The sequence below is a fragment of the Dermacentor andersoni genome, chromosome 1, assembly GCF_023375885.2.
Source record: "Dermacentor andersoni chromosome 1, qqDerAnde1_hic_scaffold, whole genome shotgun sequence".
In the NCBI taxonomy this organism is placed as follows: domain Eukaryota; kingdom Metazoa; phylum Arthropoda; class Arachnida; order Ixodida; family Ixodidae; genus Dermacentor; species Dermacentor andersoni.
This window is the reverse complement of record NC_092814.1, coordinates 211,206,073-211,223,021: the sequence shown is the minus strand read 5'-3', so window position 1 is coordinate 211,223,021 and position 16,949 is coordinate 211,206,073. Positions and strand designations below refer to the sequence as shown.

Below are 16,949 nucleotides of genomic sequence, written 5' to 3'. Positions count from 1 at the left end.
TTCACGGTGCGTCAGCATCTTTGACGGTGGCACCTATGGTGGCACACGGAGAGGAAGCGCCGTCGTCCCTCATAAGCGACGGGCTCGACCCACGGTTGAGTGCGCTGCAATACGATAGCGCACGAGCGCAGTCACGTGGTTTTATTTCATATTTCGCGGGTTTTCTGTGAACGCCGAAAAAGATCACCACGCAGCATGTACGTTGGCACAAAAAATTGGATCGGTCGTTTTGAAGTGCACTCTACAAAGTAACGAAACGCACATGACCCTAAAGGGGATATAAAAATTTTGCATAACTGATCTTAGTTAATTACCTAATTAAGCGCAATATAAGAACACATGACGGCAAACCATGTCATTGGTTTCATTCAGTTGCGGTTAACTACTTTTATTTAAATGCTTGGTTCAAGTTACGTGAAACACCCTGTATATACAAGGTGTCCCAACTATCATGCACTAACATTTAACAATATGCAAAAGCCATGTAGCTGGGGAAAAACCTAGGTAATGTTGTTTGCCGTCGCTTGGAGGTACTCAGATTATTTTTACCATTCCGCCTAATTACATAATTAGCCTTAATTAATCAACTTGTCAAGTATTGTAATTAGATGAAAAGGGCCAATGACAAAATTGTAGAGCAAGATGAAAAAGTCCCGATAGAGCCTTCTGTTGCTCAATACGTGCTACGAAAGTGTTTTTCTGAGCGTGAAAGAAGCTCGCGAATACAGGCAAGGTGCCTCGAGTGGCCAGTCGGGCGGCAATCTTTCATGTTATATGCCTCTTACAAAAGTGAAAACCGATCAGTATTATACCTGCGGCGGTTTTACTTCCATACACCATCCTTCTCGTTATATCTGACTGGTCCAATCAGCCCATGCAAGTATAAATACTGAGCCGGAACATGAAAAAACTCCCAAGAACATTTTTCCTAACATTTCTATGCTCAGTACATGCGACTGCTGAAAAAATTACAATTAGGGTTCGAACAGGCTTCTCATTGCCCTTATGAAATGACTACAAGGGTAAACGCCTAGTGTTTCGGAAAATTTCCTGAAGACTGTTTGACACGAACACACAAATATAAGTATATTGACTTAGCAGAACAAAGTTCCTGCAGACTTTTTCCTGCGTTCTCGGTCGCGGGAAAATTAAGCCATAGGTGGACGTTTTTCCGTTTAGCTAATGCACATAGGTGTGCAGCAAACGGGCGTGGCGGAGTCTTTTCAACTATAAAACTGCACTCAAACAAAATTACAGCCATTGGGTCGTATCTTGCCATACAACAATAATCGTGATCTGTCTTGCTTGCGTTTCCATTCTTGAAAACGCTGCGCTCGTTACTTTCCTGTCGAGAATGCTCTGTCATGCATAAGGCGCATGCCGTTAGTGACTTGGAAGTACCGGGCTCGCAGCGTTAAAGAAAGGAAATACGGACAAGATAGATGACGGTTATGGTTATGTGGCAAGATATGACTCAAAGGGGTGTAATTTTGTTTAAGAGTGTGTCACGCAGTTTTCATCTTACGTCACGAGCCCGAAAAGTTAGTGAACATGTCCCCAGCGCTGTAGAAATTACAAACAGCAGGCAATATGAGAGCGCGCACTGACTAATGCATGCGAATGTATGGCCGCTTTAACAGCTCCGACACAATATGACGGTGGTGCGGCATGGGCCTGGCCAAAAGGTGTCACCAACCTGTACGGCGGGAGGTGGCGCTGACATCGAGGCACCCTAAGGCAGCGATGGTGCCGGCAGTGCGGTGGGAAAAAAAATGAGAAAGCTCATTTTTGCGCATCGGCGGCTGCACGGTAACAAGGAAATAAACGCTTCTTGGGGATAAGATTCGAGTTGCGCTACCTGCGTATGCATATGCTGCCTCTGAAACCATGAGGCGTTCAAGGCGTCCGTCGTACTCGCTTGCTGTGAGCAACTCCGCTTAACAAACAAAAGGCTCGGCATAATTTGTGTGCGCCCGCGCTTCTCAGAGCGTGTGCGTGTGTGCGTTCATGTACTCGTGTTTCCACGCTTTGTGCACTCACACAAAGCATCGCTATATATAGATTCCAACTCGTTGGATCTGCTGCATTCTTTTTCTTTCGATTTTGCTGAAGGAGACGTTGTATTCAGTTGGCACAAAACTTGCTTGGTTTTGGGGTCATATCCATAACACCAGCTTTCACCACCCGTGGTAATCACCGAAATAAAGTTTGCGTCACTTTTGATTTAATTTTACAAATGCGGGCACAAAATGAAACAAGCGCTCTTTTTTCTTTGAACCTCTAAGAGCAGGCTCGAAACAATCTTCACGTCAAAGCGTCTGATGCCCAAGTCCCTATTCAATATTCACTCACAAGAGCTCCAACTCCCACCAACACCTTCTGAAACCTTTGGAATTGTGTAGCAACGACACTCGTTTTTTTTTTTCTTTTGTTGTTGTTGTTGCTGAACCTCTTCAAAAATCTAGTAGGTATGGCTGGTCGAAGGTGTGTCGAAATGAAGGTGCTTGGTTTTTTATCTTTCATTTCTTCTCTTGGTAGCGCTCACACCACTCAAAAACTCGCGTACGTCTGAATGCTTCCTCCATAAACATCGTTTGAAGCATTGCAAACCTTTCTGTGGCCGTTTTTGCAAAGAGGAATAAAAATCTAAACGAAATTCACTGTCTGTTACATTCACAAACGTCATGATTTCGCAAGAGTGCCGCAGCAGCAGATGGAGCAACTGCAACAACAAACTCGTAAGACATTGTACGGTAGCGTCTGCTTCGACACTGACTTGTGAAATGTCCACTTACGCCCACCTAGCAGGAGAACATAGCAACACGATTACGAATAGCTCCACGAATTTTTTTTTCTTTGTTTTGCCGGGTGATCTTGTACGCTAACATGGCACCAATGCTACCAAAGCGGAGGCTTTCACTATGAAATATGAGCGAGAAGTACCGCCTGCGAATCGCATCGCCGCGACGACCGTCTCGCTATCGCACCGATCGCTGTCATTAGTGGCGAGTGCCCGAGTGCCGGCCACTGAGGAAGCGCTCTGAAAAGAAATTTCCCAAATAGGGGTCCAGATTAGTGGCAGCTGAACTTATGCAGATGACAATCCAACAACCACGCCCCTCCCATTGATGTGTGTGTGTGTGTTTTTTTTTTTTTTTTTTTTCACGAGGAACGTTTGGCTGGAATAGATCGATCCTGCATGGGGCAACGTTTACCGTTGGAACAAGGAAATACGAAATGCCGCCGACAAACGTGTAGACGCGAATCTAGCCCTTCACGGTGTGGCCCTGGGATTGTTGCTAGCAGCCGTGTGTATATGTGTCGTGCAAGACGTAACGGAGCGTAGAACTGCATACAGGAGTCGCGAATGCCATCGCTGACTAGTAGGTTCAATATATGCAAGTATATTGTCATGTAGGCTAACGTGATAGTTCAACTGAAATGTCCACAAGGCGATGAAACCGCCCGAAACAGCATTGGTTTGCGCACCCGACTTTCTCATGATAACCTCTACACACTCATACACAAGGAGCTATGCAACGTGTCTGAGGTGCGCAGCTCGCACGGTTTCCGTTTCCAATATGCTCGATGTGGGCACACAGGGCTGTTTGTTTACTTAAACGTACTCATTTGATTATTCCCCAGTGCAAATGTGGAATGTCGAATAATGCATAATACATCTTAGCACAACGCACGGAATTCAGTACACATATAAAAATGGCTAGACGCGTTCGGTGGCGACTCCTTCCCATATTAAACAAACGTAACTTTTTTACACCTAACACACCTAACTGCTTTGCGTCGGGACAGTTAAATACATTCCAATTTTAGAGAGCAGAGTACCACGCCAAGAATGTCGTGCTCACTATGCCAAATTGCCCCTATAGCGTGTTCTTCTTGGCAACTGCGAAGATTCCTGATATATCTGCCGCCAGCACTAAGTGGTACGGTGTTTCCGCTATTTGACTGCTAAAGGCCACTCCCTTCTGATTAACTGCCGGACAACTCCAATATACATGACAAGGCCTCTCCCGGAAGTCTCAAATGACTCTATAGCAATGAATACGCGTCAAAAGAACAATGCATCTGCGTCTGTGAACATGCAGGTGCTCGCACTCACACGACACTCCGATCCTCGTAGCGGCAACCATGCTGCACGTAAAACACACAGTGGTTGAAAACTATAGTACTGATCTTCTAGCGCCTGAATAAAGAATTATATTCCTATTGCTACGATTTCATTTTACATCAGGTATGTTTACCAAGTTCTTGTTTTCGTTTTTTCTTGAATGCGAACAATCGGCACGTCTGACTTTCCGCTTTGAGTTTTTATTGTTTGTGCAACAGCGATACGTTGTGCAGCTTTAAGAAACGCTTGCATTGGTCATTTCTGTCTCTTTGTTTTTGTTATTTCTCAAGAAAACCGAATGTCTGCGCTGCCTTATGTTTTTTTCCACGGTCGGTGTTATTGCCTTGAAAGCTTGAATTAACCTGTTGCCCCTTTAATTTTTTCTCGTTTCTCCAACGTGCTTTTATAACAACTAACAGCCTTCTTTACGGCAGTGTGCGGGATACCGCTATCTGAGTCGCGTGAACCTTCCCATAGCGAGAGCGTTCCCGTTCTCTGCACGGGAATGCTGCATGCTCGCTACGTATCCACGGTCGCATACCTGCATTTCCCCGATGGCCTTGAACTGCTCGGTGGTGCGGTTGTAGTAGAGTGGCGGCGGCCGGAAGAAGAGCGAGCAGTATCGTCCCTGAATCTCCAGTTCGCCCTCGCTGCCCACCGACTTGGTGCGCAGACACTGCTCGTAGCTGCCCAGGTTACTCAGGGAGCCCTCGAAGAGGTTCGCTGGGATCAGTCCCGATGAGGTGATCACTGCGACGACAAAAAGAAACAACATTGCTCAATCTCCAGGGCCTACAGTAGCACAGACCGCGGCCACAAGACATAATTTTACACGTGAATCGGCGCTATATAGAGCAGCCCACCTCCGGGAGGTTCTGCACAATGCCCCGGTTTCAAACCTCCGCCTCAGCGGCCGCCATTTGGCGTGCCGCTGGCAGGGTGAGCGATATAGACTGGAGCACGAGTGAAAGAAGAAAAAAAAACATGGCATCCACTGAACGTCGAAAACGTCGAAGAAAGTACAAAGTTAAAGTGATACTATACGCTTTGTATCACAAGATTGTGGCCCTCAAATAAAAACTATACAGCTCAGGGCATCCAATCAGAAATGTCACTGTCCCTCCACTACGCTTCTGGAACTCCTCGTCTAAGCATCGCCTGTTCAGCCTCGAGCACAGTCTCCAGATCCAGAGCAGGCCTTGTAGGTTCCACGCCAGTGCCTTATTACTGCGAAACGGAGTGTAGAATCACGTTGCGCCTTTGCGAAAGGAATGTCCTTGCGAGCTAAAATACTGATTTGTCTATTTTACAAATCTTACACGACAATGTCAAAGCGGGAACGCCCCTGTCAAAGCCAATAAGCGCCAATGTCAAGACGCTCGTCCCGTCCACTTCGTCTTTGTGGTCCTATGTTTTGCATTTAACTTTTTCCAAATGCGCAAAGACCAGTTTACCTCCTGGCTATTGCGAGACGCAGCTATTTAGAGACCCACCGCAATAGCTTAGTAGCTATAGAATTGCGCTGTTGAACTCGAGGTACATAGCTGGTGCGATGCCGGCCGCGGCGGCAGCATTTCGATGAGGGCGATATGCATAAACGCTCGTCTGCTTGGAGTTGTATGCGTGTTAAAGAACTCCAGGTGGTCAAAGTTAATGCAAAGTTCCACACTACGGCTGGCCTGATAATCATGCATATTGTGGTTTTGGCACGCGATATCCCAGAACTGCAACGTATTTGAAGCCATATACACTCTCTCGCAAGCCACATTGGCCAAACAGAATACTTAATTACTTGCTTAATTTATGCGCAAGCACTGGGCCGCAGCGTGTTACCACGGTGGAACCTTGGACTATTTGGTCAGATATCAGGGCGGATGAAACAGTGCGAAAAACAATGACAGTGGGAAAGAGGTATGGGCATATAGAGGTATACACAGGCGCATGCTGCTTCTCCGCGTTTGTTGTTACGTCTTCCGTCATCTGTCCTAGTGCACCGAACAGATTAGCCCCTTTTACTGAGACGAGCAGTTATATAATCTATACGGAATGGGCTGTACGCGTCCGTCCATTCGCAGGAATTGCGAACGGTTTTCATACAACATAAAAAAGTGCACGGTGGTCCTTATGCTTCCTTATCCTTCAAAGTCCTTCAAGTCCTTATCGTCCTCAAACCGAGCGCGCTATAACTACTATAACGCTACGCCCGCTTTCTGTGCCACGATCAACAGTTATACGTTTCGAATGGACTGAACGTATACGTCCCCGGCTAAGTAGATTTCTCGGACTGCCCATAACGATGCGCAACAGAAAGAAAAGAGTTTGGCCACTGCGGGGTACTGGGCGGGAGGCCAAAGACAGGTATATATATATATATATATATAAAATGAAGAAGAAAAAAGGGGGCTAACCGAAGGGAACGCTTTTTATTACTCCTATCATATGAAGCCCAACAAACAATCACACTAAGGACAACTAAGGGAAAAGTACATGTACTTACTAAGTGAATTAAAGAAATGATAAATTAATGGCAATGAAAGTGGATGAAAGCACAACTTGCCGCTTGTGGGGAACGATCCCACTTCGCATTACTCTTGCGATCGTTCCCCACCTGCGGCAAGTTGTGCTTTCATCCACTTTCATTGCCATTAATTCATCATTTCTTTAATCCAATTAGTAAGTACATCTACTTTTCCCTTAGTTGTCCTTAGTGTCATTGTTTCTTGGCTTCTTATGATGTATATATATATATATATATATATATATATATATATATATATATATATATATATATATATATATATATATATATATATGTATACACTTCATGCCGGCTTTCGCTATTATCAGTGCGGCAAGGTGCGCTGTGGAAAAAAGACGCCCGCCCTCGGAGTGGACGATGGAGAACCGCAGCTAGGGCCTTCACGTTGATTGGCCGAGCCTTAAAATGCAGAAGCCCGAAAAGTAGTGCGGGAGGGCATGTATGCTCTTCGACAACGCCAGTGGGAAGATTGTAGGTTAAAAGCGCTGATATCGCCAAGACACAAGGGACGGCTATTCAGTGCGCTCAGCTATGGTCACGCAGCGATTGGCTTTCGTTGTGCGTAGTATTGTGATATTCCAATGCATCATGCGCTTTGTCTTTATATGATTCGTTACTCGGGTCAGATGGAGAGCCTACAGACCGTATTTTTTAAAACGAAATTATTCATGTATACTATACTAATGAAAAAAAAAACATTATGCAGATCCCAGGCACTGCGGTAACCTGTGTTAGGCGAAGAATTTTGTAACTGGCTATGTAGCATCGTTTGACCTTCTGCAAACCATTTCCAGATGTTTGCGTAAAGCGAGCGATTGTGTGTGACGCGAGTGTCTGACGACAACAGCTAGGCGACCACGATAGTATGGCGGTGACGGTGACGTGATGACCACTGATTTATTGCGCTCTGGCGAAGAAACGTTGCAACCTGTTTCTGACGACAAGGGCCGATCTCAAAGACAGTACAATATGGGGAAAACTGGCGCGCTCTCCCATTTAAAAGCAACTTGTTGCTATGCGACGTGACGCACGCGAAGGACAATGGTAAGGTAGCACGTGGTCTCGCTTTCTTAAGGAAATTGTTGCTGTGCGACCTGCCACACGCGTCGCTCGCCTCCAAGTGCGAGTCGGCGTGAGCACGCGTGGAACAAGCATTCGTCTGTGGCCTAATGGGTATAGCATCAGGTTTTGTGATGGGGCACCCTGGTTCTAACCATCGAAAATGTAGTTCTTTTCTCTTTGATTGATTGAAGAGGACCGAAAGGAAGAGAGGCAGGAACCTACGTGCTTACCTGTACCCATCGCAGAGTGAACGCCTCGTACGAGGCAACGTAAATTTCGCATCAAAAGTGATGAGAATAGGTTTTCAGAGTTGTCGGCAAGTTCACATATGCACTCTATGCACACCGAAGTTCAGACCAGGCTCCACAGTATTGAGGGCAGACGTTGTCGCCCTGTCAGGTGACAATTTCAGCAACGACCTTAACGGATATATCTTCCGCAGGATGCTTCATACATAGTGGCCAAAGGCAGAATAATGCGCTGGTCGCCATGTTCACGAGCAATTTTGTTCTTTTACTGGCTTGATTTCTAAACAAAGCGCAGAGCCTTGGAGGCCATTGAAATAACATTTCGTGACCGCTGTAACGTTTTGGGGCAGTGACTTTGTGTAGCGTATTGAGTGCTTCCTGCCCCGGCTCCATCAGGCTTTCTGTCACGGCATCTATATACCGGAGGTGGTAGTTACAAATTGCGAAGTCGACGACGTCAGTTCACTTACGAATTAGCGCCTTCTCCGTCTGTAGATTATAATTGCTAGCCTCGGGCTCTTCGCTACGTTCACTAGAATAAAGCCAGTTCTAAGCAGAAAGCGAGACGCATCCGTTTTCATTCAAGAAGAAAAAAAAAAAGCTGTACGACCGACGGTGCGGAAACATTTTGGTCTCTTTCCGTGATAAAACGTGTCAAGTAGTTCCGTGGGGGACTTTTCCTCTTCGCGTAACAGACATCGCAGATAAAGCGATCCTGATCGCGAATAAACGACATATTTGTGGCAGCGCGCAACCGAAGCCGTCATTTCCGGTTTCTTCGTCCCGTTGTTCTAATCAGCCACTTTTATGAGTGTCTCCGGACCGAGGCTCGGAATAAGCTTCTTCGTTCCCGCAGCGGCTGGACTACTTGCGTACGGTGAATGATATTCAATCGGCTTTTTTCCTTGATGATTTCCGCTCCGCGCAGAATAAACGGGTCTTGCCTTCGGCCAGGACACGCTTTAGTTTTGAAACAAAACCGTTCGCAAGCAATCCGCAATTAATCTGGTAAATAAAAACAAACATTGAAATACGGTGAACTAATCTTGCGTCTGTGCGTACTTGTAGGAATGGCTGCAGTTGAGCGAAATTCGAAAGACGGCACTTATAAAGGGCAATATATTGCTAAACTTTTCCCAGCTACAGTTCTGTCCGATTTATCTCGCACGTTTGTAAACTTTTTATCATTGCTTGCATAATAAAGTTATATTACTTAAACCTTATATACGGCGACATCTTAGTGTACTGCGGTGATTTACAAGTGCTGCAGGCTATGAGAGGTACACTTTTTTGTAATCAGGTTTTGTGTGCATGAGGGGATTTTCGCAGCGTCAATACCTTTTTTAATCGGAGCTTTCTGTGATCTTCATGCATTTAGACATTTCTGACACAGTTACTCAATAGGGCAAAAAAAGTTTTTTTGCCCTGTCGAGTAACTGTGTCAAAAATGTCTAAATGCATGCAGATCACAGAAAGCTCCGATTACTAATTTAACTTCTAATGCGTGAGTGCTCTTAAGTTTAACGAAAGAAGTGCCGTCCCAGCCATCGCGCAAAATAATAAAAACTTAAAAAATGAAAGCAGTCCCCCAAGCATTACTAGAGTGTTGTCATGTTTCGTTCTTTCAAGCAAATGCTGGATTTTGCTAGCATGACCTCGTACGCAATACATACGACAGCTACACATAGCGTCAGTACAGCCGCAATGACGGAAGCAAACTTAGTCATGTGAATTAGTTCTCACTGACTGCGAGGCTGTTTGCTCACGAAGTAAAACAGGCGAATTTCTTTCCACTTCACATATAGGCGGCAGTATTTCAACGTGAGCACGAAGACAACCATGTATAAAAGTTTCTCGTTTTTTTTTTTAAATGCGAAATCGTCACTAGGCCCACTGATGCGAAAATGTCGGCGTATGCTATCTGTAGGAAGGAAACGGCGCCTAGTTCCCCATTGGCCGCGACGTCACGGCACGAGCGCGCCTCAACGGAGCTGAGCGGGCGCCTGCGCCGATAGCGCGCCAGTTGCGTAAGGGGAGAGGGCATCGCCGCGACGCCACGTCACCCTCGCTCTCGCTCTCGGAAGCCTGTGTTATCCCCGTGTTCCTTGCATGCGCACGCTTTCGCCTGTGTTCTAGCTAAGTGCGCCTCGGCAAGGCCAAATCAAAACGCACCAAGCGTCTCAACACGCTCGCTTGCCCGAGGGCAGTTCATAACTCGAAGGACCGCTCACCGGCGTTCAATTGGACATTAATGCTTTCGGGTTAACAACTCATAAGAATGGCTTAGGTGTCCTCGGATTTATTTACGGAATGCTGAACCTATTCGCGTTGTAAGAAGACGGCAAATAGGCCATACCTCAGATGTACATTCGTGACAGCCGAGTTTAAAAGAACACGCGCATTGGTTATTACAGTCGTGTGCTCTTTACATTGCCGTGTTGTGTATATTTCTCTATAAATGTCAGGTAACGAAATATATATAAAAAAGTGAATTGCACTGAATACAATTAAGCAGCGTATAGCACTCAGAGCAGCGTACACATGCACGTTGTACACATTGTTGCAGTGCACGTGTGTTCGCTTCTGCACACGTTGTTGTGCAGCTTGAGCGGCACAGTAACGCACGGGTGCATCCCGGGCACGGCGGCCGCATTTCGATGGAGGCGAAATGCGAAAACACCCATTTACTTAGGTTAGGTGCATGTTAAGGCCTGTCCGTGTCTGTCATTCTGTTGTCCACGTCCTACTTTTTGCGCCTGAAACCATTTCTAAAAGCCATGTACCAACAAGCCCGACAGCAGACGTTAGTAAACTACCGCGGCCGCCACGGGGTGCTGCGACGAGCCATTTCGCCTCCGCGACACTCAACTTATGCTCAGGGCTTTACCCTCTTGGCTTCTCCACTGTGTAACTTCCAGCACGCTAGTGGAGACGAAAAGAGAGAGAAAGCCGGGTATCGCTGCTATAACTCCACTTATAGCTGAAGCATTCGAAAAAAATTGTGCGGCGTGAGATTCGCAGGACGACGTACTTTAACAGTGAGCGGATTCTATCATTAACTAGAAAAGCGTTTCAGGGCCCCTTTAACTATTTTACTGCGACAGCAGGCGATTCACAGCGGAAACTGCCATTTTCGATTGTTTATCTTCGTAGGCCGTCCATAGCGCTTTGAAAAGTCGGCCCTTCCCCAACCACACGGACTCTTCCTGTGGAGGGCTGTACCAATTGGTTGGTAAATCTGATGACGACGCTCTCACAAGCCTAGATGAATTAAGAAATTTTAACATAACATTGGGTCTGTGGTTGCAGGCGACGTTTTCCCCGTCTTGACATCATGCAGGCAGAGGAAATTGACTGCGCAACCAAAAGTAGTTCCCCATTTTACAAATGCATGAGCGCGCCGACGATAGAAATGAAGGTTGACAGTGCATCCGCTCGGGCGTCTTCACGTGTAGGCCACCACGTTCCAGCTTTGGTGGACATGTCGAACGATTGAACGATCCAGACCGAATAGCGCATTGAGTCTGACGATTATATTGTTACGGGGATGTTGGGAGTATAGAAAGACTGTATTTACAATATATATACAAGATGAGTCGAGTAGTTAAGATGGCTGACCACCAACAACACGCAGCAGCTAGCGTCTCGCGATCTTCTTCTTCCTCTCTCTTCTTTCATCCTTCCGTAACAGGACCCCCAGGTGGTGAATCGCCGTCTCGGCTCATGGTAGGCGAAGAATTGCAAGCGAAGTATGGCTTCAGCCGCGAAACGCGCACGACGTCAACAGGCGTCGGACTTGAGGATGCATCAAACTGTAGCGGCGAAATCTCGTAATTTACGTCGTTAACTTGACGCAGGAATTTATAAGCTTGGCCCTATCGTGTTGGGCTGCTGAGCACGAGGTGGCGGGATCGAATCGCTGCCCCGGCTGCCGCATTTCGATGGGGGCGAAATGCGAAAACACCCGTGTACTTAGATTTAGGTGCACGTTAAAGAACCTCAAGTGGTCGAAATTTCCGGAGTCCTCCATTACGGCGTACCTCATAATCAGAAAGTGGTTTTGGCACGTAAAACCCCATAATTATTAAAATAAGCTTGACCCTGAGTAGCGAGAGAGAAGCTTCTGGGAGAGGCCAACCTGATGACATGGTGACCAAAGGAGCACCCAAGCACCTGGCACGAACTTAACATCGCGGTGACACCGGTCAAAACACTCTTTGTATATGCTGCGAGGCTAATAAACGAGATCGGGCGACTTGACGTGCTATGTGAGCGCGATCGATGACTTCACGAGCTTACTCAGTTGCAACACGTGGCACAGAAGGGAGGATGGCGTCAAACGGCAATGTGGGGTCGCGACTACACAAAAAATAAAAGGGTGAATATCCTGCGGTGTCATGTCGGGACGAGTTATACGCGAACGTCACGTAGGCCAGCGTGGCGTCCTTGTCGCGGTGATAATTGGAGACGTACATCGACAGCATCCCTGTGATTGTTCGGTTGAGACGTTCCGTGAGACCGTTCGTTTGTGGGTGGCAGGCGGTGGACAGCTTGTGCTCAGTGGCACAAGAGTGGAGGAGATCGTCGACAACTCGAGACAAGAACGAGCGGCCGCGGTCTGTAAGTAACTGTCGAGGGGAGCCGTGCTGGAGAATGACGTCGTGGAGGAGAAAATTGGCGACGTCTGTTGCGCACCTCCACCGCACCTCCACCGCACCTCCACCAACATGTTACGGTGGTGTTGAGAGTATAGAAAGACTGTATTTACAATATATATACAAGATGAGTCAGAGTAGTTAAGATGGCTGACCACCAACAAAACACAGCAGCGAGCGTCTCGCGATCTTCTTCTTCCTCTCCCTTCTTTCATCCTTCCGTAACTATATCAAGCAACGCAAAGCAGCAGAAAATGAGCGACCGTTTATGTCTCCCTATCTTCTTAAAAATTATTGCGGTAAATTAAAGATAATGCAAGAATTCAGAAACTGAGCCGTCAAAATCGGTCATGAGCCCAGACACCTGCGTGTATCGAACACTAAAGGTGCGTCTGCACGAGCAGGAAATACGCGCGCGGCATTCCGCAAGCGATAGAACGCGTGCCGCAAGAACAGGCGACAGGCAAGATTTTGTTGTCGCGAAGCGAATGAGTTTCAGAGCTATTTGTTGCGGTTTGACGCTCGCCGCCGATCGGGAAGAGCAATGAGTAGCGGCAGAGTCAGAAGACGTGGGCTGATCCCGTAAAATACTACGTGACTTCCTCCACACTTTTCTTCTAGCACACGGACTGGGTAGGGCCTCTCAGTTTTTAACGCTCAAGTGTAAGTGCCCCGTATGTGCCTGTACGTTAAATCGGCGAGACTGAGTCGGAGAACGTCGAGCTGGGAGAGGCAAGCGAGAGCCGGAGGAGGGTACCTGGAGTATAAACGCTTATAGAGGTCCCAAGCGTTAACAAAAAAAGTTTCTAATTTGCGGGATGCTACCAATTACTTCAGACACATCTAATTACGCCCCCTCCCCCCTCGAAGCCGTGTCCTCAAAATTCCAATATCCTGTCCAAATTTCATTGCGCTAGCTTTACAGGTTCTTTCAATTATTTTCCGTCGATGTTAGGAGCGGTCGTTTTCCAGAGCATTTAGTCGCGATAACAGCCAGGTTTTAAATGCGATGAAATGTTAGCGCACACATGGGAGAAGGAAAACAGGAAATAAGGAAATGGTAAAAATCGACAACTACATTTTCGATTGCTTGTGGGGTCTGAACCAATAACCAACAAAAACCAAAGTAACCAATCTAATATAGCGATTCCTTTCGCTCGATTCTCATTCCTCTCTTATCACCCACTGCTCGAGACCAGCCGATCATGGTGATAACGTAGGCTGACCGCCGCTCGAACCACTGACAATTTCCTTGCATTATCCAGGCCCTAACTGCCTACCACTATGGCCACCACCCTGATGTGCTTTGAGCAGCGTTAGGTTGGTCTGTCACTGTCGCACAGTACCAACTGGCGACATTACCTCATTCATATTGCCGAGTGCTATCTCATAATCTGCCTGCTGCTTGCATAACCTCGCGGTGTGTCTATTATAAATGTCACGAGGTAGTTATTAATATTCTCACCATGAGATTTCTTATGCTAACCTGGTGCTGAGGTTATATATTATATACGTTAAGGAAGAAGAGCAGACGAACGCAACGGCGAAAAAATTTTTTTTTAAAAAACGAGAGCACAAATCTGGCTTTCTTTGATTTATTTTTCCCGTTAAGCCATGAATGCTTCCGACCGCGGATACCGTAGCGAAGCGTTTTGGTAATTTCCTGCCGCAGAGCATTTCGCAACATTGTGATAAAACGACTGCTGTGTAGAGCACAGTCTGGTCCCCGCGAGCATGCCTTCGTGTGCCCTACAAGGTGCACTCGTCTGTCGGTACACTTCCGAGAAGTGCACGAATCGCAGCGCGCGCGCGTCGTCACGGCGTTCGCGCTTATCGGCATTGCCGACGCTTTACTCGGAACATTATTGTCGGCGTATTCTTACAAGCTAACATACCTTATTGCGCATGCATAAATAGCTGATTACCGGTAATCAACATTGCCACCAGCACCTTTTGAGCGTAACCTTTTTTGTTTCACTCTCTAGATTTTCAATGTAACGAGGTCTGACCGCATTCGTGCTTCGCACGTTGATTCGTTACATGTAACACCTTACACGGCGTGTGTGGGTGTGTGTGTGTTTAGGGGGAATTAAGCTGCTGGGGTCATTCGACCACAGCCCTTCGTCGTTTCGATGGCCGTCCATGACAGAAGCAGGGTTGCACTCAAACACTCGCGCATATATGGACTGCGGCAATTAGTCCCCGCCTAACCCTTCGAACGCAACGCGTTGAGACACGCACACACACACACGCACGCGTTCGCGCCCGTGCGGACCAAGCCCCATTTCCCTGCTACTTGATCATTCCGGAGGCGTCGCACAATCCAGCCCGATTCGGCGGACGACGGCGCGTGTGGGGCTCCTGGCAACTTGCGAGAAACAGAAACGAGCGGCTCACTGCAGTAAGCCGGCTGCACGCGCACGCAGTCTCGCGACTGCCTCGTCGATCCGGGGCACAATGGCGCGTCAAGACGCACGCGAAAAATGCTGGCAGGGTGGGGACGCCCGTCGGCCTCCATCCTGTAATAGTTTTGCCGATAATTGAAGTGTGCCCGGAAACGAAAGGTGGAGAGAGGAAAGGTGCTCGAGGAATGCGATCGCAGTTGTTAGCTCACTTCACAGAGCGAGAAAAAAAAAAGATTTCGCTGCTTTGTGTCGGGTGGTACGAACCAGACAGTGAGAGGGAAATGTAATGATGAAAAAACAAACAAACAAAAACAATCTCCTAAGTCGGTTGCCAACTGTCACTCTACTCTAGTCAGTGCTTCTATTATTTTCATGTTTTTTTTTCCCCGTACACGAAGCGAGTGATGCGGACACTCTCTCCATCAGCGAAGAATTGAAACGCCCGCAGAATCACGCAGTGTAAATTTAAATGAAGCGCATGCGGAACACTTGAGTGTTTTGATTTTGCCAGCGTTATAATTAATGTCAAAACTGGCCTGATACGATGCTTAGAGAGAGAGGGGGGAGGAAGGAAAGGCAGGGATGTTAACTAGACTTTGTCCAGTTTGCCACCGTACAGGTGCGGAGGGAAGACACGAGTCTATCTGCAGCAAGAAAAATAGGAGGATAACGCGAACAGACCATGTTGTTTTTCTCGTGATCTTTCTGCGGAAAGTATGCTTACACCGCATTCCTTCTTCCGAATGTGAAAACACCCGTGTGCTTAGATTTAGGTGCACGTTAAGGAATCCCACGTGGACCAAATTTCCGGAGTCCCCCGCTACGGCGAGCCTCATAATCAGAAAGTAGTTTTGGCACGTAAAACTTAATAAAAAGAAAAGAGAAGCATTACTCCGTCGACTTTGACTTCACACCATAGACACTGATTATTCTTTGGTTTTGTATACTAAGTCGACGTAACTGCTGCATACGTCACAGCATGCACAATTAAATATCGAAAGTTGTTGCGGAATTGCGTCACCGCCGTAGCTTATGGCAGCTGTAGTGTTTGCAGATTGCCAAAACAAACCCGGCTAAGTGTTGAATAGTGCTCGCTCGAAGAAGCCCTTCAACGTATTTGAATGTAAAGATGGACGAAATCAAAAATAAATTGCCGCATATGTTGTTAGACTTCTATAACTTCAGACGTTTCGTTCGAGCATATTGCAAGATTTATCTTACCATCATTTCAAAAAGCCTTGTGATGCCGCAGCAGTTATAAACTTTACTGCCAGAACAAGCGGGCACAAAAAGTAGTAATAAAAGCCAATTACAGCTGTTTCACCCACTTGTTCTCGTAACAGAACTTTACATCTGTCTTGTGCCGCCTTACTATCAATAATAAAGCATTCAGAAAATACCACTCAAATATACCATTAGTAATTTGGTGCTGTTCTCGGGACAAGAGAATTCTGCCTTCCGATAAAGAATGGTCCAAAGTTCCCTTCTTGCTTTCCTAGATGTATGCAAATATATGACTGCGCAACGGGTTCTTGCGAGCAATGCCGGTCACTAAATTTGAATCGCGATCTTTGCAGACCAATTCGCAGGTACAGTTGCAAAGATTTTCCTTGCTGTCATTCCGTTACATCTAAGGGGCTGGAAATGTCGCTGCGTCTTCGATAGAAATTCAGCAGACAACGCAGAATGTAGTCGAAGGCAAAGTGTCACGCGAGGGTCACTGAGATAACAAAGTCGACCTTCCGTGTAAGGCAACGCCGAGAGGGGCGTGTCTGCCAGACGGTGCAAGGTCAGACATATCTCACCGTCAGGTGACTGAGGGAGGAAGAAAAAGTCTCTAGAGAGAGCGAGAGAGAGAGTTCAGTAATGTGGAAAGTTGGGCGAGTTGATGACTAATCATCACTCCGCGTG

At 46.9% G+C, this 16,949-nt stretch overlaps 1 protein-coding gene across 1 annotated transcript in view; it reads right to left on the bottom strand.

Moving 5' to 3' along the window:
• The window catches only part of LOC126547029 (nose resistant to fluoxetine protein 6-like), an 81,804-nt gene that overhangs the window by 28,137 nt on the left and 36,718 nt on the right, over positions 1-16,949 (bottom strand). The window contains exon 2 of the mRNA XM_050194849.3: positions 4,671-4,879. Within this exon, the coding sequence (XP_050050806.2) occupies positions 4,671-4,879 (209 nt within the window). The remainder of the gene's footprint in view (positions 1-4,670; positions 4,880-16,949) is intronic.